Source organism: Corvus moneduloides, chromosome 1, assembly GCF_009650955.1.
Source record: "Corvus moneduloides isolate bCorMon1 chromosome 1, bCorMon1.pri, whole genome shotgun sequence".
Taxonomy (NCBI): Eukaryota; Metazoa; Chordata; class Aves; order Passeriformes; family Corvidae; genus Corvus; species Corvus moneduloides.
In genome coordinates, this window is record NC_045476.1 from 89,161,163 (window position 1) to 89,184,335 (window position 23,173).

Here is a 23,173-nt window from a genome sequence, read left to right on the forward strand (position 1 = left end):
TAGTTCTCAAATCATTGAAGGCAGTTTTGGATTATGAACTCTGTAAATAGTATGTCCAGAGAATAGGTTAGGAATGAGTGTTTCCAAGACTCTCTTAGGTTGAAGAAGTGATATAATCAGAGACTGATTTTTAAATTTCTATCTGAAGTGTAGTGGCAGACCTCTAGTAAGAGGGATCTTGGAGGAAGCACTTGTCCTTTGTGCTGCTGTCCAGGAGGAGCCACCAAAGCAACACATACTAGACACTGGATGATCCAGGAGAGCCATCTAGCCTTTTCAGAGTGTGACCTTGTACAGTTATTCCCACATCTTATAAACTATTTGATGGCACAATGTGGAACCAGGTCTTGGTTGTCTCTACAGCTGTATTGGTCCAAAGTAACCAGAGTTCTGATCAGTAGACTGCCAGTGTCAGATGAGTGCAAAAAAATGACATATACACAATGACATGCTCCATGTAAGGAAGAATGAGCCGGTGATCTTCAGGGCGAAGCAACTGCCATGGGCATTTGAACCTCCAGAGAGACAGCCTGCCCTGAGCCCTGACCCAGAACATCACTGCAGTGATGGGAGTGTTATCAGTGGCCTGGCATCTGTTCATGAGCACTGCTAACCAAGCCTAAGATGCAGCCAGATAAACCACTAGGGAAGATACTGAAGTGCAGGTTCAGGGACAAGGTCACGTTAGGAATGGTGTTTGAGTTGGCCTCGGCTTGCATTGCCTGTTCTGTGCTTAAAAGGATTATGATCTTCTGGGCTGTCAAGTCCACATTTTGAACAATAGTGTATTTCCGTGTCATTGCAACCAAATTGTTTATAGTAAAAAAGCATGTGTGAGATGGTGAACAACTGGTTCTTTTGGCTTATCCTGTTTATGTGTTAATTTGTGCTCAAATTCTTTTCATATTTTCCCTGAGGATTATATCAGATATTTCTCTTCTGTCACGCTTCTGTGATAGTGGTTCTGCAGGCTCAGTCACACATTCTACTGAAAATTCAGAAGTGGTTTCTCAAGTGCAGGTACCCTACTTAATACTCTTCACTCAGTTTTCAGAGGTACAGGTGGTCCTGTTTAAATCAGTCACATTTGTGAAGGCCTAAGCCCTCTGGAAAATGCAGCACAGTATATTAATGAAAATAGCCAGAGTTCAAGTTTACAAACTGCATTTGAAATGGTTGCATTATGTGCACAATAGCTGAGATACTGAGTTTCCTTAGATTTTCCAAGGACATAAACACCACCAAATTACACCTTTCCATTGCTATGTTAGTATTTTGATCTGATCTAAAACCTGACCTACCTGAAGTAATTACAAGCCTTCCTGAAGTTCTAAATAGGCATTTCCATTAAGAAACTGCTACTGAAGTCACACCTGTCAGTCTGGTTTAAGTTTTTAATTAATTTGTTCCTCAAGATTACCATACCTAAAAGAAATGGTAACAGCTGATGAAAGTGCTTCATATGCCAGGAGTGACAGTGAGATAACATTTGGTGAAATAAAAATGAAACTTTCTGAGCATTGAGAGGTTTATGAGAAAGTTATGAGAGGCTGCTTGCCAGTCTGTGAGACCTAGAGAAAGACAGGAATTACTTCAGACTGGACTTCCATAATAGTGAATTGGCTTAGCTCATGTTTTCTGGAGTGTTTCCATTCAGTGTTAACACCGGTCTGTTACCTGAAGCTCTGCAAAGCGAATGCAGGCTAAAATCAGCATGACTTCTGCCCCTTCCAAGGGTGATCACAGCTCTCCCTTTGACGCAATGCTAGGCAGATGCTTTCTGTCACACAATGCGGTTTGTGTCGTGCCAGCACAGACAGATACAGACAGTAGGCAATTTCCCATGCATTTTTCTTCTGTTGTGGAGACTTGTGGCTTTCCTCTTTCAAATGCTTAAGTCATAACATTTTGAGTCATAAAAAAACTGAGGATCTCCAGTGGTCTGTATGGAAACTAGGCTTCAGGAAATAGCATAGGTACCAAAATTAACCCATAGATGCCTGGTGGTTCATTACTGCTGATAGCTTATCAGTGCTTTTCACATGAGTTGCAAATCTATCTTTTGATGGTCTTTGAGAAGAATGGCAGTGCTCCTTGTCTCTGCATAGGCTATAGAACACTTCCATCATTTCTCCAGGTCACATCTATAAAACTGGGGGGGGAAGAGGGTGGGGGAGAATTGCATACATGTGATTATACTTAGCCCACCCACACAGAAGAGGGGGAGAAGAAAGACTATTTGTGCACCAGTGTTGTCTCCCTTTGCTTAACAAGGTCATGGTTGAGCCCTTTTTCTGCATGAGGCAGGAAGCCTCACAGCAACATGTTACTGATACCCTGTGGTACCTACATCAGAGCACTTCATAGCAGATCAGTGGCATCTTTGCATTGTCTTTTCATTGGCTTTCTCTAGTGTTACTATTGTCTACAAAACAAGATAGCTTGACATGGAGCATATCTCTGGATATCTCTTCTGCCCTGTTATCTGGGCCTGTCATAGGAGCTTACACTTCCACTGTTTAGGAAGTTTTCCTGATGCTTATTCAGCAGTACTGCTGGAAAAGAGGATGTTCTTTTTTCCTTCCTTTTTTTCCTTCCCCTTGCTCTTTCCCTTTCCTTTCCCTCTCCTTGCAGTTTCCTCCCCTACTGTACTTCTGCCCAATATTCACAAAACTCTTGAACCTAGGAAGAACAGACCCTTCTCTTTTTACTTCCACTCACAGATCAAGTAGCACGATTGCACCATGTTTTTTCTGAACTCTGGCCTGTGCTATTACCCTCTCTAGGTTGCATCAGGAAGTGTTACTGTTCTCTGTAGCAGAGCTTCACAACAGAACTTGCTTTTCTCCCTTAAAGCTTCTGTACACTTTACTTTCTAGTTCTTTTCATGTGTTACAGTTATGAATGAGGATTGCTGTTGTAAAATTCATGGACATTTCTTTACAACTGGAAGTAAGTAGAAGAGATCCCTCTGATAGGCAAAAATGAAATTAAACTTCAGTTTGCAGCTGGCCATTATGTAGCAGCAATAGCATTGCTGTCATCTGGGTGCTTAGGGTATGTCTCTATGGGCTTCTTCTGTATGAAGATTTTAAATAAATATGACAGGAGCCCAATACCCTTCTGTCAATTTTAATGTCATAGCAGCAAGTATTCAGAGCAAGGATACACTAGAGATCTGTCTCCTCTCTTGACAGTGCAGGTTAATAATAGAAATGCCATGTTGGTTAATACAAAGTTTTTCCATAAATATGGAGGATGAAAACTAGAAAATTATTTAGCCTTTTGGTGAATTAAGGACATTCACTTTACACCTGCTCTATTTGCTTTTTTGTGGTGATAGAATGAATGGATAGGCTTTTGACATGAAAAGAGTGTGCAAATGTGTTTGTTGGTCAAAAATTTACACATACCAGTTTATAAAATGTGATCTTAGAAAATAATGTAAAAGGAGGATTGTAAATGAATATCAGTACAAGCAGTAAATGTCTCAGACTGTGTTGTTATTTTGAGCTTTTTGAGGTCACAGCTATCTGGTTGTTACCAAAAAGCTGTAGTAATACATGTGTTTGGGGTTTTTTCAGCCCCTGTCAGAGAATAGATTTTCATTGAACCACAGCTTTTTGTGTCTGAGCAGCCTGAAATGTAGTCTGGCCTCACGACTTACTTGCACTTCACGTGGGTAGGTGCTTTGGAAGTCACTTGGAGACTGAGAAGTGACCACAGATAGACACCAATTCCCAAAATACATTATTGCTACTTCTAGCATTGTTGCATTCCACTGACCTTTGCTATTTTATGTTTTGCAGCCCTCATCTGAGTAATACCTCTGATTTTCAGTTAAATGAAAACTTGGATTTTGGGGGGGGGGGTGGGCAGCAATTTTTTAAGATAATCTATATTGTAAGGTATCAGACCAGAATGTAGAGCCTTAATGGAATCTGAGACCTTTCTCAGATACATGCATTTCTGTCAGAGTGATTTCTACTCTGTCTCTCAAACTCTTTCATGATACGTTTTTCTGATGAAAGCAGGATAGCCATCTGAATCCTTTCCTGTGTTCTTTGATTTAGCAATCCCAGGGCAGTATATCTTTTATCTTCTCCCTGAGTCTTTGATTTTAAAAAAGGAAGAATGATAAGATCCAAATTGGTGCTGTTGTTCCTCTAAAGTATTTTTAAGACTTCTCATTGCAAAAGTTTTGAGCTCTAAGATCATGTGAATTCAGGAGAGTTCAGCTGAATCAGGCAGTGCATCATCTTACACTCCAGCCTGAAGCAAAATTTGGTTGCTACAAGTTCCAAATTTCTGATGTATTTACATGTGAAGTGATTATGCTGGAAGTTACAGAGGTGCTTTCTCAGGTAAGCACCAACTTCGGAAATACGTTATCCAAAGTCATCACATCATAGAAGATAAGCAGTTTGGTGATTAACTTGCCACTATTGCACAGTTAATGTGTTGCTATTAAAAACAACCCAAAACACTACTGGTTTGGGATCAAGCCCTTGGGGGCTAAAAGGCTGTTAGAGAAGGACAGGATCGTTACCTCCCTGTATCCCCTGCCAAAAAAGTACCATTAAAAAATTTCCTCTGCTTCTTTCTCCTGTAGATCTTGAGCTCCCTCTAACCACTTGCTTTTGTAATGAAAACTCAACAGGAATGTGTTTTATACTGAACTCTTAAAATAGTCAGCATTACGCAGATGTTTAGTCTGTGTCCCAGCATATTGATGAGTCTTAATGGTGGGAGGGGAAATAAGAAAATATAATGGAACCAAGAGATAAATAATGGAAAATACATTCCTGTAGTAGAAATGTCTCATATTTACAAAATGTTTCTTCCAAATGTGAAAATTTGAAGAGAATAAACTGTGAGTCACACCACATTAACAAAAGTTATGTAGTGTTTAGAAATTGGTTGTGTGTATGATAGATGGTGTAGTTATTGTGACAATTGCTATTTTCACTTTTTAATTGCTTGAAAATCTGATTGTGGTGTTGTATGTTTTCAGTAATCTTCACACTGATGTACTGGGACTCCACTGAACTACATAAGAGTAAATATTACCTGAATCGTGAGAAATCTCTGCATTTGCATGTTATTAGGCTTCTACAAAGCAACTCTCACTTCATTAGTAAATAAAAAGCCATTAATTAAAATGTTTCTATGTCCAGATATACACAGGATAGCAGAAACAGGTTTTTGAAGCATACAGAGGAATGGTATGGTTATTTTTGCTAATCCAACATAAGCTCATACTTAGATAGGTACACTTTTCAAAGGTGAGTAATGATTTCTTAAGTCAGCTCCCGTTATTATATTGTCACTTGTTGTAACATCCAGGCAGTTGCTTTGGAAAAACTGTTCTTGCTGAGGACACCCTTCAGCTAGAACTATAGAAACGTAGCTTTAGACAGTACTCCAGCCACAACTGTCCCACCAGGTAGTGGACAAAGTGAGTCGTTTTTAGGCATCTTTTTTCTTTTCTGTTGTGCTGTGCATGGAAATGACCAGTATAAAATACTAGTGCAAACTCACAGCATAAAGTATCACCAGTAGTGCTGCTGCTTAATAAATGTAACCTCAGCTGAGACTGTGCATGTATGTTTTATTTTCATTCCTCAGAGAGGCTCATCTATTTGTCCCATAGAAACAAAGTGAAGAAGCAAAGCTACGTGTGCATCACAAACAGAAAAAATGTGATTTAACTCTGCTCTGTATGGTAGAAGGTAATGCTGCCAGGTGGTCACCTGCTGTCCTGCAGGTGTTATAGTACTTCTTTAAGGAAATGAACTGTTTTTGCTGTTATTAAAGCATTTAAAAGCCATTCAGACAAATAGATCTGCCACTTTCTGGTTTTCTAAGAGATTGAACTAGAAATGTAGCAGTCATTCTTGTTTGATTAACAGAAAAATCCCTATTGGTACTGACATTCAGGAGTTTGTAGTTGCTTTAAGATTTCTACATCCCATTGAAACGAATGGGTACTACTTTAGAACTATATTCGGATTTAACAGCACATTGATCTGTACCCATTTGATTTGTCATGGCTTCTATTATCGCTTTACAAAGCTAGACATTTATTTCACACAGAGTGAAAGCTTAGTGCCTAAGAACTCCTCTTGACATCCTTCAGATTGCAATGCTTTGAATCCCATTGCTATTGATTTCATCAGCGTCATTTTCTGTGTATTTTCATGGCACCAAGTCCCTGTCCCATTGACAGTGGAAGTTTTGCAGATGTCTGTAGTAATATCTGATATTGACCTTCTAAATTAAACCCTGAAGATGAGTATGGAAGGAAGAAACAGCCTGTTCTGATAATGTTTACGTGACTGGATGTTTCTAGATGGAAAACGATGGAAAACGGCCGCTGCTCAGCACAGGCGTAGCAATGGTAGTAGAGGAATTGAGTGGTTGCTTCCTCTGAGGTCAGTGGAGGTCAGCTTCTCTGTGGAGAAATTGCACTTCACTAAGTTCATTTAAACAAAGATGCACCTGTGTCTGAATCCCTTTGGGAGAACTTTGTTCCTTGTCTTGTGTCGCAGTAAAAACTTAGCTGGGCAAAGTGTATTAGGGACTAGGGGGTTTCTTGCTATTAAAAGTAAGCTGTTAAGTTTAAAACATTTCTTAATTCCATCTTCTGTTGCTCCTATGTGAGCTCTGAATATAAAATTGCATACTTAAAGAATATTTTCTATGTCTGGATGACATGATTTATTCCTCCACTTGCCGCTGGAGAGAAGGGAAAATTGTGTCAATAACTTTGGCAGGGTTTGAACTAAAACAAGTTCTTGGCCAAGAAGAGTCAGCTTACACAATCTTCAGCTGGGATCTGATACTACCAGAGTATCTTCATGACCTTCCACCACATCCTTTATTGTGTTCAGAGCTTCTCTAGGAGTGGCCTATTGAAATGGTCAGAACTTCTTCATGGTCCCTTATGCTGCGGGCAGAGACGTTTGCTTTGGAGAGCTTCACATAACAGTAGGGTGCGACTGTGGAATGGAAACCATTCAGAATGCACGGTGTAAAATTGGGTTGAGAAAGCTCCTCACAACAGTTGTGTGGATGTGGAAGGTGATGTAGTATTTATCCATGTGCAGATGCCTGCATATCTGACTTCATGTCTGCAGTGGTTTTAGGGATAATAACAAATGATACTGCAACTGCTCAAAGCAGTAGAAGAGCAAAGGTGCCCATCTACTGAATGATTAATACTGTGAAACACTGGAAAGCAAGATTCAGGTTATGAGCTCTTAACAGGAAAGGCTGGGAGATTCTGGGCCACGGCTGTGTGTCTCTGAGACAAACACAGCTTCACCTGGACAGAAGTGATAAGATTTTCACTTTCTCAGCTTCTACCTTCTTGTGTCTTTCTCACTACACTGACATCCTGTATTCCTAGTACAGCATCATGCTGTTCTTCCAGTTGTACTCCATCTTTCATCTGCTGAGAGATGGAGGAGCACAACAGTGCCACAACTGGCTCCTGTGCCTCTGTAGCCAAGACACTGCAGTGCAGGCCCATGGTCATGATACTGTCAGCATGGAAGCGCGTTGCTGTCATGGGAACATGCATGGGGATGCACTTCAGCACTTGACAAACACATGGAAGACTTGATCCTCTCTCCCTTTTGCACCACAGTCTTTGGTCATTTTGCAAATGCTTGAAGTCTACCCTATTTAATTCCTTATTTTAGAGTTTTCCTTTGAGTTGTGTCACCACTTAAGCACTACTTGCTTTATGTCAGATTTCATACCTCTCTTTTTTCCACAGTTAAGTAGTTACAGATTATTAAGTGGGCTAATGCTGCAGTCTCTGTATGTGAGAAGTTGGTCACTGGTGTTCAGTAAGAGCTAATGGAGATACTGCAATAACAAGGCTGAACCTTTATAAATCAACCAGAAGTTGGAGAGCTGCAGACTATTTCTAAATCCTCTGAGTCTGTAGAAAAGGTGAAATACTTAAATCTTCATTTTGTGATCAGAAGGCAGCATGAAGGAGAAATTTATTCTCTGATAGCAATACCATGTGAAACAATATAGATAAGAGATGGTGGATATCTTTCCTAAATAATTTCCTTTTATGGTTAATACATGCACTAAAACCAAAGATGAATGAGAGGCTGGTGAGATTAATCAGGCCATATGCTGCAATTCATTGGTAGTGAATGTAAGAATAATGAATGTCAATCAGTTGCTATTAAATGTAATGGCGAGTCATTTACCACCTCATTAACAGATCAGGACACCCGATTTGCTTGTATGTGAATAGCAAAACAAATAGTAAGTAAAATTTTCTGTTAGGGCATTTTGTTCTCTTGGGGTGTGTCAGGGCACAGCCTAATACTCGTGGACAAGAAAGTTGTATCCCCAAAGTACTGTCTGTAGGTATGTGGATGAATTGTGTGTGTGTGTGTACGTACTGCGTTTCGTCAAGATTTGTCATCAAGGGGAAGTACTGCTTTTTGCTTGTTTTAGTATTTGCTGCAGCACCTGGATGTTTCTGAGATTGTTCCCTAGTTCATGTACAGGAGACTCTGAGGTTCAACAGTGCCATCCTGTGGATGATCTTAAAGATCAGAAAGCTCTGGCAGATAAATAAATTGACCTCAACAGGATAAATCATCATAGAGTATCAGATACTGTATGTCCCCATGCAATCAGCTAAAACATTTCCCTCTGGTAGTCAGTCAGACTAATTATTACTTTTCTGTCCAGAAAATTAATAACCTAAACGTATTATAACCAACGGGAAATTTTTTCAAGGAAGCTGATGAGCAGGGTATTTGTTAGTTTTGTTCTGTTGCTGAGAAGTGTGTCTTTGATCATCTCAGTGTGGTTTTAATGATCTTGGAATTTATTTTTGCAGACAATGCCAAAATCAAAAGGCAACTATATAAATTCAAATAAGCACCCCTATAAAGACATACCTGGACTTCTTTAGAGAAGCATTAGATGGAAACTAAGACTAGTTAACTTTTATGTTTCATAACCAGAAAATACAAGTTTTCAAACAACCTTGAAGATTAAGCTGGATGATTTGAACAACTGCACACAATACCTTTAATTGCAGAAATAGAAGGGCAGGATTAAAGTATGAAGTTTTGTCGACTGAAAAAATATTCTGCTCAGAATACTTGGGGAACTTTCTGTTCATGGAGTGAATACCATGTGGGTAAAAACCCACCAAACTTTCTCTCATTAGGGAGCAGTTGGGGGATCAATGAGTAACTGCAGATCATATTATTTCATCTCTGGTTTTCATTTTGCTTGCCTAAGCAAATTGTAAGGAAAGTGAATGCTGTTTATTTGGAAATGAGCAGGGAAATAAAGGGCAAGCTGGTCAGTGGAAAGTTCTGCTCACTTTTCTTTCTCACTTTTCAAACCCTGCTGTTTCGGGGTGCTGGAGGGACAAGGGTTGTGCTGTCTGTGTGCTGCCTTTGCCTGCAGGGTCAGGGAGCTTGGTGTAACTCCAGATTCTGTGGAGCTACACAATCTCTTTGGCTTGCAGGAATTCTCCTTTGCTTTCTCCATGTCTGTCACAGAAATTTCTCCTTTGCTTTCCACAACTAAAGGCCAGCTATGAGTCGCAGTACAAGCCACTGGATGATTTGATTACAACAAGGAAACACCCAGTTACAGACTCTAGTGTTATTCTTGGATAGTTAGAAATGATGACATAATTTGTGGTTCCAAAGTCTTCAAAAGCACGTATTTATAGATTCCATATATCTGTTTGCCAGGTGCACCTAAAGGAGCAAAAGGTAATCAGCAGTGATAAAACATACCGTTAATTTCCATGAGTATGAAAAGATAAATATGAATCATTCCCATTCTTTAATCATAAGTATGAATCATTCCAACTAGAAGATTAGTTTAACACGGGTTTAATGATTTAACTTTCATCTAACATACTTCGACAAAAAAATCTCCTAGTCTAACAAAAGCCTTCCATCCATGTAGTTTTGTCCTTTTTAAAGTAGGCTAACCTGTTTCGAGTGTTGTCACAGTGGAAATTTTGAGATTGAGGCCTTATTTTCAGGAGGTTCTACATTTAATTCTATTGTAAAGGTATCTGCTATTAATAATTTTAAATGTAGTCTTCTGCATTTGTCACTTTCTACTTATACTGTAAAGAAGGTAAATGAGAGCAATATTACCTACTCCTTTGTATACTGTATGCTAATAGTTTTTAGTTCTCTCCTTATGTAGGTTCTCTCTGCTCTCTCAGCTATTTTTTCCGTCTTTATTTTTGCTCTAACTCTTCACTTCCAGTGTTCCTGGCCTGAATACCATATTTTAATTGAGGTAACAGGTTTTTTATTTTTAAATTAAACAAATACTATTTTTACTATTGCTTTTTGTTGTTCTTTCTTGGCATGTTATTTTGGTTTTTCTGATCATCAGTGTACATGGAGTACTCACCTTCTGCACTGTCAGGCTACAGTGAGACTTTAGGAGCTTTTATGTTCATGTGGACAGGAACGATGCTTATGTGTGGGGATGTTTCCTGGTTTGTCGACTCCGAATGGAGTCCTTTGGTTTGGACTGCACTGTGAGCAGTGCTCATAGTCCTTCCTCCAGATTGGATCTCCAATTCAAACTGCTGCTGGAAGCCAGCATTAGATCCAATCCATCCCGTCAGGTAAGGGCAATTTGGGTGCTGCAAACAGCAGAGTGGCTGCAGGTGTTCATCCCCCCCACAGCGGTGGGAATGTGCTCTGCTTTGTTCTGCATTTGGGACCACTCTGAAACAGTTGTGAATTTGTGTAATCTCTGTGCGTAGACATGCACAGCCTCTGCACGTGTGTGTGCACATTCACTGCATTTATAGATAGAGATACAGTTAACTGTAAATTTCCCTGTTAAATTAGAAAACTGATTTATTCTGTTTCTTTATTTTAATGGAGTTGGATAAATACTCATCTGCCCTGTGCGTGTTCTGTAGCCTCTAGGAGATTTTACAGTAACTTCTGTGTCACTGTGTTTGTCTTTACAGCATGTCTGTCATACTTCAGTTCAACCAATTCCTCTAAGGTGAAGACATAAGATTTTAGTATTATTAATGCCTCATTTCTTCTAGTTAATGATTTTTTCAAGTATTTAATCTTCTTTGTGATTTACCTTCCATGTCAGATAAAGATCTTATTTAAGCTAAGTATTATGAAATAATAGAAACCTTTATTCTATTTGAATACAGTCAGGATAAATGAATCCTGATGTTAAACAGGTGCAGCATCACACATGTAAAATCAGGGTAAGTTCTCTGAATGCTTGGATCTTAACAGATGTGTTCTTTTTCTCCATATGTTATAACAAAATAAGGATTTGCTCTGAAAGTATTGACACAAACACTAACTAGTCTTGGCAAACACAAAACTCTGTTCCTTACACGGTATCAGCTGTGGCTATTAATTAACTTTAAATAAACATGTGCATTAAATAGCTGTAAAGCACATATATGTATAAACTAAACCAGTTTTTGTCAGAAAATAATTTTTTTTTGCTTTCTTGTTTACTGATGCCTAGACAAATGCTGCATCTTCAAAACAACATCTGTCAAACCAATTTTCATCAGATTAAGTATATCCTCAGAGCAACCATCACAGCTTACAAAATACTGGAAATGTAGGTTGTGCTTTGCATAAAACACCAATAGAATTTAAAGCACTTGAAAGTGTTTTACAAATGTAGCAATGATAGCTTGGGCCTGTTCTCCATTTTTGTTTCTATTTTCAGGAGGTTCTTGGGAAAGATAATGAGGAATGTTGCAACACTGCAATCCCAGTAGATGCCTCAGAGTGCAATTTCAGAGTTATGGTCCTGGCAGCTAATCTGGGTCCACAAAAGCCCATGGTTTGGAAGTCTGGCAGTAGAGATTGAATTTATTATGACAAAGTTCATCTGTGGAAAGATTTCTCTCATTAGGAATGAAATTAAAGCATGAATCAGTGACTGATTATCCAGGCCTTTCTGTGATCTGTTGAATTCTTCATTAGTATAGATGTGTGATTATATATGCTCTGGCCTGGTTCTGGTTCTATAGATCATCAAAGATAATGAACAAGATTAATTTTTTAAAGATTTTTTTCTGAAGCAATGTAATTTGGTAAAAATGTAAGGAAAACCAGTGGCTTTGACATGAACATAAATGCTGACACACTCAATCATTCGCATCTCTGGCCAGCTTTCTGTCTTTTTCCCTGCTACAGGATAATGCATAGAAATGAACTTCTTATTAGGCTGGTGTGTCTTCCATAGGAGTGAAGTATTTTGTCTGTGTAATGAGTTAAGTAGAGAGCTGAAGCCTCATTACTGTGTGCACTCGCAGCTGGTCATGGAGACCCAGGGCAGCCAGAAACAAGTGCCAGGGTTTCTGTAAGATCTTTGTGGATGGAGGGTAGAGGCACTTAAGCTGGAAGCTAGGTCAGTCTTACCATTAGTTCTTCTGTTTAAAAGCTGGAAATCTAGCATAAAGCAGGAAGAGTCCAGTCAAAAATCCATAGAGAGGACAAACAAGGGGGAAAGTTGAGAGAACTGTTCCAGCCGCATCTGGGAGTAGATACATTTTTGCAGCTCTGACTTCCTGTTAGATTGTTCCCTATGTGTCAGCACTATCCTAGAATGCTCCACATGAACCCTAGGTGAGGTGTTTCAGTGCCTTACCACACACCTGTGGGAGAGCCCTAATCTGAGTTTGCAAGACAGCGTAACTAAAGACAGTCGCAGAACCCAATGCATAAACAAGGCTGAACATGTTACATCATGATAGAGTTCAAGATAAGTGCTTTGTGTCTAAAGAATATAGTTTTTCTGAGGAAAATGGTACTGCTGACTTTCATCTTCTTCATAAAGATGTGCTAGCTGCTTCTGCAGTTACCTTAAGCATAAACCTCAGGCTGGATTTTAGCTTACCTGAAAATGACAATGATCTTTACAGGATCTTCAACCTAATTCCTGAGACAAAAGAACATACAATTAACTTAAAGTAAGTACAGAAATCTCCCAAAAATTCTAACTCTATCCAGCTCTATCATGTACTTGGGAAACTTAACACTTGCAGGTTTGGTTCCTCTGAGTATTAATAGCATGACGTTTCAACAGGAGACCTGGGTTTCTGCGAACATTTTTGCAATTTGCAGGGGTAAAAGCTGTGTTTGAAATGACCATTATGCAAGAGATTCCTTCTGGTTGTCATTTTTGGCTGAAGCCATGGAGCATTGCACTTGTTTTTAAAGCAAGAATTACGAATCACACAGCAGGTAATACATACAGTATGGTAGCCAGTGAACAGGTCGTGGCACATTGAGCAAATACAGGCTCTGTTGGGGAAATGTTGATTTGAATTTCATGCATCATTCAAGCATAATGAACATTGAAAGGTCATGTTAAGAACATAAAAAAAAATCATCTGATTTAACTTTTTCACTATCCAGTATTGTTAATGACACAATGTCAAGTAACAACCAGTTTCTCTGAGTGTGACTAAAGCCAGATTCCATGTATAGTTCAAGAATAAATTGCCAAACCTTTTTTTGTTCCATTTACTGTTCATTTCCTTTATAATGTCATGGTGTTAGTTTGTGAATCGTACCTTGAGCCACTGCAGTATATCTGTATTTTCTCAGTCAGAGTTATTTCTTTGAGATTGTTACTCAGCATCCAGTAAGTCTCATGCAGACTGTAACATACTAATTGGCTCGGTACAATTAGAATGAAAAGGAAGTGTTTTGCTATTGATCTCTGCTTGTTATTAGTTTGTACTGACAGAAAATTAGGTTGAAAAAGTCTAATACAGCTATCAAAACATTATTTCTTATTGCAGGAAGTATCACTGTTGCTCTTCCATGGAAGTATTTTAGAGCAGAACTCTTCCTTTCTCCTTCTTTTCTAGTCTTGTCTTTCTCTTTCTGACTTTTTAAAAATTTCTAGGAGGGATGCTGAGCCTTGTTAAATAACCAGGCTGTTCAGAGACTGAGTAGCAATACTGTGACTTAAACAGGGCCCAGACAATATTTATGAGTTCATTATATCAAGTTTAATACTGGGCTGCTTGTTGTCTTCACACAACATCATGTTAATAAATTTTTACAAGCTGTGTAGTTGTAAAATGCATCATAGTAATCACTGTCATTCCTCTAATAAGTCATTTGATTTGTGTTTGCTTTGTGTTGTTCCAACCTCGTGAGCCATAACATTTCAGGGTAGAACCCTTCTTGTGGTCCAGGTAATGAACCACCTGCTCTGACTCCTCAGTTACAGATGTTCTCAGAGGGGGGGACACCTTCCCCTCCCCACTCTGCTTCCTTTGCAGTGCCTCAGGTTACATGGTTTTCTTACAGGAGAATTACCTCTATTGTGGAGACTCTCTGGAGCTCCAGGTCTCAACCCTTCTGCAGATTCCATGCAGTTGTGTGGTTTTCCTTGCCACAGAGCCACTGGGGTTGCTGAGTGTCTGTAATTCAGATGCTGGCAATGCCAGCAGGGCAAGCAGTTGGATGTGGCTGTACTATGGCCTCCAGGCAGAGGTGGTCAGTTCAGGAGATCAGTGACTCAGGGAGACCGATGGCTTGTGTTGACCAAGCTTCAGAGGACTCCAGCTGTGAAGAGTCCCTTCCTGTTGGTGTGGATGGAGGTTCTGCAGATGAAAAACCAGGAAACGCTTTGCTTCATGTTTTTTAATACTCGCTTTATTACAGACATGTTTCTCTTTCTTGTAGGAGAGTAGACTACCTGCTTGAAAATCTGTGATTTAAAGTACTGAGTGTTGCTTTTTCTGAGACTCAGAATCCTAATTCATTTGACTGACAAATGTAAACTTGAAATTTATTTTACTCTCTAACACAGCAGTGACTTTAGTCCAGCTACAGTTTTCATTGCGCAGTACAAATACACTAAGCCTACTGTTTAGTTTACTACATAAACTACTGCTGGCAGCTTATGTGTAAAATTTGAGGATTAAGAAACTAATGCAAACAAAGACTCTAAGCTTTAAGTAAGAAGCAGTATTGTTGGACTAGCCTCTTACTGCTGTCACAATCAATGTGAAGTAATAGCAGCCAAAACCTACTGGTCTGGGTTTGGCTGCAGTAAGTTCTACTAAGCAATAGTCATTTGAAGAGGAAATTTGTCTTCTCTATTTGAAACATTAATCAGTTGCCAAAAATGCCACTTTTTTTTTGCATTGTATGTGTGATGTCTTTTTCATTTTTACCTTCTAAATAACTGGTACAAATAATCCCTCTTATTTTTTTCAGCCCGCCTAAACCAGCGGTGTTCATCTCCGGTGTCATTGCTAGGGTAAGATTATCAGTAAATTTCTCTCAGTCATAGCAAAATTACTGTAAGCTTTTCAGAATTACCGCCAATCAGAGCAAAATTAATCATTTTCATACCCCTTTCTCTTTTGTGAGAAAAGGCTTTATGTTTTCTGTATTCATGTAAGGTCTTTTGAACATTCTTTCTGGGTTTGTGTGGAATTGAAATTATTCATTGAAATTATTTCCACAATTTTCCTTTGAATTTTATCACTTTAAGTTTATTGGATCATCTTTTTGTATCTAAGCTAGATATTACTGCATTCATTTCCTTTGGAAGCGGCTGCATATTAAACGGCTGCTGTAGCTTGATCTGTGATGAAGAGCAACACTTCTGCCTGTAAGGATACGTGCTTGAAGATAGTGTGTTTTAGCTGCCATATGTGCCTTGAGGTACTTGGGATTCAGGGTGTTATTCCCTGGATTTTAAGACCAGGCAGGACCTGTAAATCCTTAGTATTAACTAGCCATTAATCATATGATCAGTAATTTGTGCCTTGTGCATTGCGTGACAGGGTTTTTATCATGGCTTTATGTGATGGTTACCTTACATCCCTGGGGTTTGTAATGTGGTTTACTGTAAGATGCTGTGGTTGTGTCAGATCCCATCGGTGGAAAGAGTGAGCTGATGCCATTTTCCTTGGCCCATAAGGAATGGCTAATTGGCAGCGTCAGGGGAGATAAGGTAGAAAATGTTGAGTCTGAGGAGAGGAGATCTTTGAAACTTGGAAGCAACTTGGACTAGAGAAAAAAAAAGCAAAATCTAACAAGTTAATGTAGTGATTGAAACAAAACCAAAACAAAACTTTGAAAGATTGCTGTCCTGTGAGCCAATGGAGTGCCGGGGGCTTCTGGCTTATGGTATGTTTGTCCCACTTTCTGAAGAGGGAAGTTGTGGTGCTGTTGTCCCCCTGTCACTGAGCACGGATAGTATTTGCTTCCTGTTGCTTTTTGAAAGCCTCATGGGACTGACCCTAGAAATGGCAGTGGTAAATAAGTGACATATGGGTTACACCTGAACTGAGACTGCCCAACAGCAGCACCTGAGAGCTAACACCAGCAGACCTGGTTAAAAGAGCATGTTAAACTTGAAAGCCAGCCACCCCTAAGATTTGAGTTCTAAGTAGTTTTAGATCCTGCTTTCTTCCTAAAGAACTGGTATTGTTTAGCCTGGAAACGAGAAGGCTTTGGGGTGACTTAACTGCAGCCCTCCATTGCCTGAAGGGAGCCTGCAAGAAAGATGGAGAGAGTCTAATTACAAATGCATGGAATGACAGGACAAGGAGGAGTGGAGTCAGACTGAAACAGTAGGTTTAGATCAGATGTTAAGAAAAATTCTTTACTCTGGGGGTGGCGAGGCACTGGAACAGGTTGTCCAGAGAAGTTGTGGATGCCCCATCCCTGGAATTGTTCACAGCCAAGTTGGATGGAGTCCTGAGCAGCCTGATGTAGTGGAAGACATCCCTGCCTGTAGCACTGTGGTTGAAACTGGATGATCTTTAAGGTCCCTTCCAACCCGGGCCATTCTATGATTCTGGTTCCTACAAAAGGCTTTTTGTGCTGCCTTAACTTACTTTTAAAATAGTCTGTTCTTTCTAGTGGCTGTGTGAAAACCAAACACCTCTGAAGATAGGAATATTTGGGGTTTTTTTCCCTAGGTTCACATTAAGATACTGTATTATTGGATAGTGTGTGTAACTGGAAGGAAGTGAAGCTTGCATAGGAAAAATTTTGAAGTTGGCTAGAAGAACAGAAAGATAGAATGTGTACAGGGGGACTCCAGAGTAACATGCAACACTGTTTTCCATCTGATTTTCACAGTTTTTAGAACTTAGATCAATTTGAACTTGAAAGTACACTTTTAAGATTCCTAAACATTTCCTGCTGTGTTCTTCGAACAGGGTGATAAGGACTTCCCTCCAGCTGCAGCTCAGGTGGCTCATCAGAAACCACATCCTTCTGTGGAAAAGCTTCCTCACCCACAGCACGTCAAACAGCACATCCACCAGCCTCGCAAATGAGCTCCCTGTCAGGATCTCCGCCAAACTGCTCTCAGTGACTAAGTTTTCAAGAGAAGACAAAAACCCTTTAGTATTCACACTGTCAAATCAGTAAAATTGGCCTCTAAAATAATACGCTGTTTCTTTTACTTTAATTCTCAAGGGTTAAGAAGAATGAAGACATTTTTCAGTTGTTATCCCAGATGGAAAATTCTGTATTGAGTATTTGCTGATCAGGGGTGCTTTTTTATAAGATTTTCTTATTGCCAAGATAAAAACTTCAGTACGAATAATAGGATTAATGAGCTTAAAATGTGTACTTTTAGTTATGGACTCACAATAGCAGATAGTTAATGTAGTTATTATGCTAAGCCAGTAAAGAAGAGCAGCCCTTTTGTACTGGTACGTTTACTGTCTGGAGGGAGTTCGTTGTGTGTGTTGAGACAGAAGTCAGTGGTTGTCTTGATTACGTAGAACCATTGCAGCCTTCAGTATCCTATGGTGTTACACCCTAGTGCCCTCTGGATTCAGCCAGGGAGATGATAAAAGGGCCCTCATACATTCTCAAGTGGGCAGAGATCCCGCTGAATCTTCTTTACACCCCTTTGCACTCGCACAGTCTTGCTGAGATTTTTCCCTCTGGTGGTCTATGGGTATGGAGAGGAGAGAGAAATCAAAATTACAAGAACACTGCTGCTGTAGACAACTCATTTGTGATCTCATGAGTCTCACTGGGGAGACATTTCTGAGGAGATGATTTCCCATTCCAACAACAAGCTGAAGGAATTCATGACCCTCCATACTGCATTTAAAATAAGTTGGTGAAAAATCTGTTTACCTTTTTTAATTTTGAATTTGAGATGACCATTTGAAATCAAGAGATACTGTTAGTAAATATGTTTATGATCCAACCTCTTTTGCACATCATGTTTTTTCCTAGTCTTCTTATTCTGAAGGACAGTAGTGATACAAGGGAGTAAAAAGTGTTTTCAAATAGAGCAATTGTTTTAGTTTTAACCACATAATTAAATTGATTTCTCAGTTCAAAATTACTTAGCTCTTTCATTTTCCTTCTATAACTCATCTCTGTAAAAACCAGGAAAAAAATTTTATGCATTCTACCTACATTTTTAAAGTGTCCTTCTATTTTTAACTGACTAAAAATACGATACAGCTTTTAGTACTCTCCAGGTTTATAAAGTTCCTAATGGTGTCAAAAAAGTGGGAGCTAATGCTGCAACCATTCACCTGGAAAATCAGTGAAATTTTGGGGTCACTTGGGGCTTTACCAGTTAATTTATGGTTAAAAAACAGTGAGGAAAGTTTAAAAAATATTATTTTTTTTAAATTCTTCAGATTAAATAATTGTTTCCTGAGTAGCTGTTTTAAAACAACAGCAACAAAATAATGGGAAGTATGGCCCGTTTCACAAGTGGAATAACTCACTTCATGTGGGTGCGAGGGACCTGACATTTCCATCTCTTCACAGGCTTGAAATGGAAATGATGTTTTGAAAATTATATGCTTGGATATATTTATTCTAAACCCAAGGAAGGATGTACAATCTATATATGCAGCCCTTATTTTCAATTTGATTAGATAACCATACTTGCCTTAAGGAACGAATGTTGTTTGTAAGAATTATTCTGTATTAGAATATGCGTAACTTTTCAAATACGTTTTCTGTTTCTGATGTCAGTGCAGCAGAGGCCTTGTTTGTAGCTGCTTATGAGTGTAAAAGTGATTCACACCTGAGCAACTCATTTATAAGGGTAGCATTGTTGAGCCTCTTGGAATCTCTGCAGGAGATGCTTTGCTGGCAGGAATGTTTGCGGACTTGGGACAGGGAGCGGTTGATGGTGCAGCCCGGAGCTGCCTGTGTGCTGCGTCAGCTATGGAGCGGATCATTGCAGGCACTTCTGGTACCTGCTGGCCTGAGGGGGAGCTGGGTGGGATTCAGCTCTGCCTTGTGCTGTGCCTACATCTGAGACACTGTCTAGACCCCAGTGTAGTCAGTGGTGGTGCAGTCAGGACAGTAAGTAGAGTTTAGGTACAGCATCATTGACCAAAGGGAAGTGTCTTTCAGGATGAGCTGGATCACTCTTGGCTCCATTGACTGCAGTGGAAAACTAAACCTCAGTGTGGAGGCACATTGTGAGGTGGGGCTGGGTACCTCTGCTCCATGTCTTGTAACAAACAGCTGGTAGAAATGCTTTGGAAAGCCACACCACATCTCCATTCTGACAGTAAAAGTTAGGAGCACGGATGCTTTCAAATTACAAACTACTGCTCCTGGTTGTTAATGCAATATATACAGCATATATAAACAATACCTGATTTTTGTCTCTGATTACTTAGATAGATATGTGAGTTTGTACAATGGAGTATGGCTCTTAAGATAGCTTTAGTGGCTTTTTAGAGTGCAGGAATTTGTATATGCTTAGAAAATGTCTCTGTATGAAAGCGTATTATATATTGTTGGGAGGTATCCATGTTTATACATAGATGTCCTTACCAAAGCATTACCTTGTCCAAAATAATCAAAACTGGTGAACTGGATTTCTTACTAATGGTTACTGATACTTTAAAAATCTGTTGCAATAGCATATAAGCACAGGAGATGTTCAGATGTTACCTTGAAATAACTGCAAAATAAATTTTCTGTAGTTGTCAATGTGGCAATAATGCAACAATAAAGCATGAAGTTGTATATTGGTCTCCTTTTTCCTGTAAGTGCAATGTAAATCAGCAGGGTGCAGCTTTGTGGGATTTATGGGATTTTATTACAGACTGCTGCATGACTAATCAACATTTTATAGATAGTGAAATTTATTATGAAGTTTTATGACATGGTGGATGAGCTGTTTTGAATAGTCCAGTCTAAAGTAAAATAAAAAGTAGATGGTACCAGCTAGAATGGGAGTTGCTGTTTTCCGCTATGAAATTGGAGATGCTCGCTCAGCTCCTGCGAAGCTCGAGAATCTAATCCTGGTACTAAATGAGGATGGTAAAGGAAATTAAATGTAACATTCTCAATTGCTTTGTGAGTTCTAGTCTTTCAGAAGAAGCAAGTATTGTAATCAGAAGAGGTGGCAAGCTTCTCATGAAGTTGCAGTTAACATTATAACGCATGCCATAACGTGATTTGCTGAAAAATATGGAGAAATTGCCACAGTGTTTCTGGGACCTTTCTGACACTTTGGGCGTCCCATGTTTAGTGTATGTGTGGTGTGTGTATAATACAGCAAATGTATGTGATACAGTGTAGAGATGATAGCTACTGCCCTGGGTCTACTGCAATGTTACATCCTTAGACTCTGTACTCAGATAATCACTGATTTGTTTAGGTTGGAAAAGACCATTAAAGTCATGGAGTCCAAGCATTAACCCAGCACTGCCAAGTCCACCACTAAACCATGTCCCTGAGAGCCACATCCATAGATCTTTTAAATACCTCCAGGAGTGCTGACTGAACCACTTCCCTGGGCAGCCTGTTCTAAAGCTTGACAACCATTTTGGTGAAGAAAGTTTTTCTCACGCGCAATCTAAACCTCCCCAGGCACAACTTGAAACCATTTCCTCTTACGCTGTCATTTGTTACTTAGGAGAAGAGACCAATCCCACCTTGTTACAATCTCCTTACAAGTAGTTGTAAAGAGCAATAGGGTCTCCCCTCAGCCTCCTTTTGATGCTAAATGATTCAAAAGATACCTTTTTAATTAAAATTTTGGGAAAATACATGTTCAAGATGTCTGGCATGCTGTTGATTGAGTTTTCCAATTTTACTCCAAATTCCATGGCCTTGTCATCAGCAGAATTGCAAATGTTATTAGTAATTAGAAATTATTTACTTCTATGTCAACAGTATGATCTACCCTTTTGTCACTGGATGCCTTGAAACAGAAGTCTTGTACATTTTTCCACAGTAGTGTGATCATCGTATGCTCCTGGCTGTTTAATGAAAATATTCACAGCAGTCTTCCATACAAAGTTGAAGGGAATGAATGGCCATATGTTTTTATCCCCTTGGAATAACTTTATTCTGAATACTCACCATCTTCATGGGATGGGGAGGTGTGGGCTTTATAAGCCACTTCTTGTGTTCCCTTCAGATTTGGGTGTATTAAGTTTAAAATGAGATTTAAATCTAGGCTAATGCCTTAAGATATTGGATTAATACACATAATTGCATTTTAGAAAATGTGGGGATGTCAGTATGGGTACAGTTACTTTTACAATAGGGGGATATGTTGCTGGTCAGAGGCTGCAATGGTGTAAAGAATTAAGACAAATCACTTTTTTAATTTAAATTCTTTGCACAGAAACATCTCACAAGATAAAGACATTTAAGTGTAACTGGTTACAGCTAACATCTGCTCTATAAGGATGCAGAGAGATGCAGATCATAGTGACTGGCTGACTTGCAAGAAGAAACTGAGTCAAGTCTGCAGCATTAAATCACTGGATTTCTTCAGCAAATGATGAAATAAATCTGTGTCGTAGTCATAACCTTTGGTAAGTGTGGTGCGTGATTGTATTATATAAAATTAGTAATTTCTTAGAAAGATGGAGGTTTGTATTTTGCTTGTCCCTGTGTTTTTGGGTCTCCTTCAAGATTGTGCATGCATTTATTTTCCTCATCTCCCCATCAGAGAAAGACTGCATCTAGTGTATACTATTTCTTGAATCTTTTCATAAAATGGAAGCACTAGCTTTCAGATATGAGGCCTGAGAGGAGAGGTGGAGTGCACTGTATTTGACAAAGCACTCCCTGAACAAAGAAGTAATTTCTATTGCAATGACTGTTTCCCATCCCTTCAGAATGCTGATCAGAGGTGAGAAGAAGAATATGATACCTCTTTCTGGGAATGTAATTTATTATTATTTGGAGCTGACAAGCCTGCATGGTTGCTGATGATTTTTTGCACAACACAGAAGGCTGTCAATGACAAAATTGAAATGCAGGATACTAAAGCCACAGCAACCATAGATCTTGCAAGTGACCTTGAAAGAAGCCCTGTAGCATAATCTCTGCTGTCCAGCTTACATTGGAGGTATTTTTAGAAAACGTGAGTGTCTGGCATTCTGTAGGTCACTCGTAGCTTTAGAAAAATGAAAGCATTAGTAATCCACAGTGATTTTAAGGATTATGAAAATTGGTTAGCTGCTAAAGACCCTGGAGCTCACATCAACGTCAGTAAGGTAACATGTTATTTTACCTTTGGTGTATTCTCATATTGTCTGGACTAAAGCTGGTTCAGTAAAATGGTTTTTATCCTACTTTCTGGCAGAGAAGCAAGTGGCAGGTTATGAAGGTGTGTAAAATGAGTTCTTACAAGCCATGTGTGGTAGCTGTCTCAGGTGTCAATGGGTATCTAATACCACGTTAAGATGGATAGTGACATCACTTGTTACTCATAGAAGAGCGAGTGAACTGGAGAGCACAGCAGCGAGATCGGTTTCCAGATCATGGAATATTCTGAGCTGGAAGTGATTCACAAGGATCCAGCGAGTCCAACTCTTCAGTGAATGGCTCATATGAGGATTGGACCCACAGCTCTGGTGTGATTAGCACCATGCTCTGGCCAGCTGAGTTAATCTCAGGATCACAATGGAACACGCTTGGCTTCCCCCTTAAATCAGAAGAGGCTTTTGAAATATAGAACAGTGCATTTAGTTAAAATGAAAAGCAAAAGCTTCTGCATGCTCATAGTGGCTGAAATGACAAATATCTTGTCATGTTTCAGATGTGACTGAAACCATATGTTCAATGCCTTTCTGGGTAAAATTGCACCAGTGTGCCAGTGTTTGGGTCTGAAGGAAGAGAGGCATCACATTTTTCCTGGT

The 23,173-nt window shown here is 39.4% G+C and overlaps 1 protein-coding gene across 1 annotated transcript in view; it reads left to right on the forward strand.

Moving 5' to 3' along the window:
- The window catches only part of DAP (death associated protein), a 54,100-nt gene extending 34,064 nt beyond the window's left edge, over nucleotides 1-20,036 (forward strand). Inside the window, exons 3-4 of the mRNA XM_032117947.1 lie at nucleotides 15,267-15,309; nucleotides 17,228-20,036. Coding sequence (XP_031973838.1) covers nucleotides 15,267-15,309; nucleotides 17,228-17,347 — 163 coding nt within the window. The 3' untranslated portion in view covers nucleotides 17,348-20,036. The remainder of the gene's footprint in view (nucleotides 1-15,266; nucleotides 15,310-17,227) is intronic.
- The last annotated feature ends 3,137 nt before the right edge of the window (nucleotides 20,037-23,173 follow it).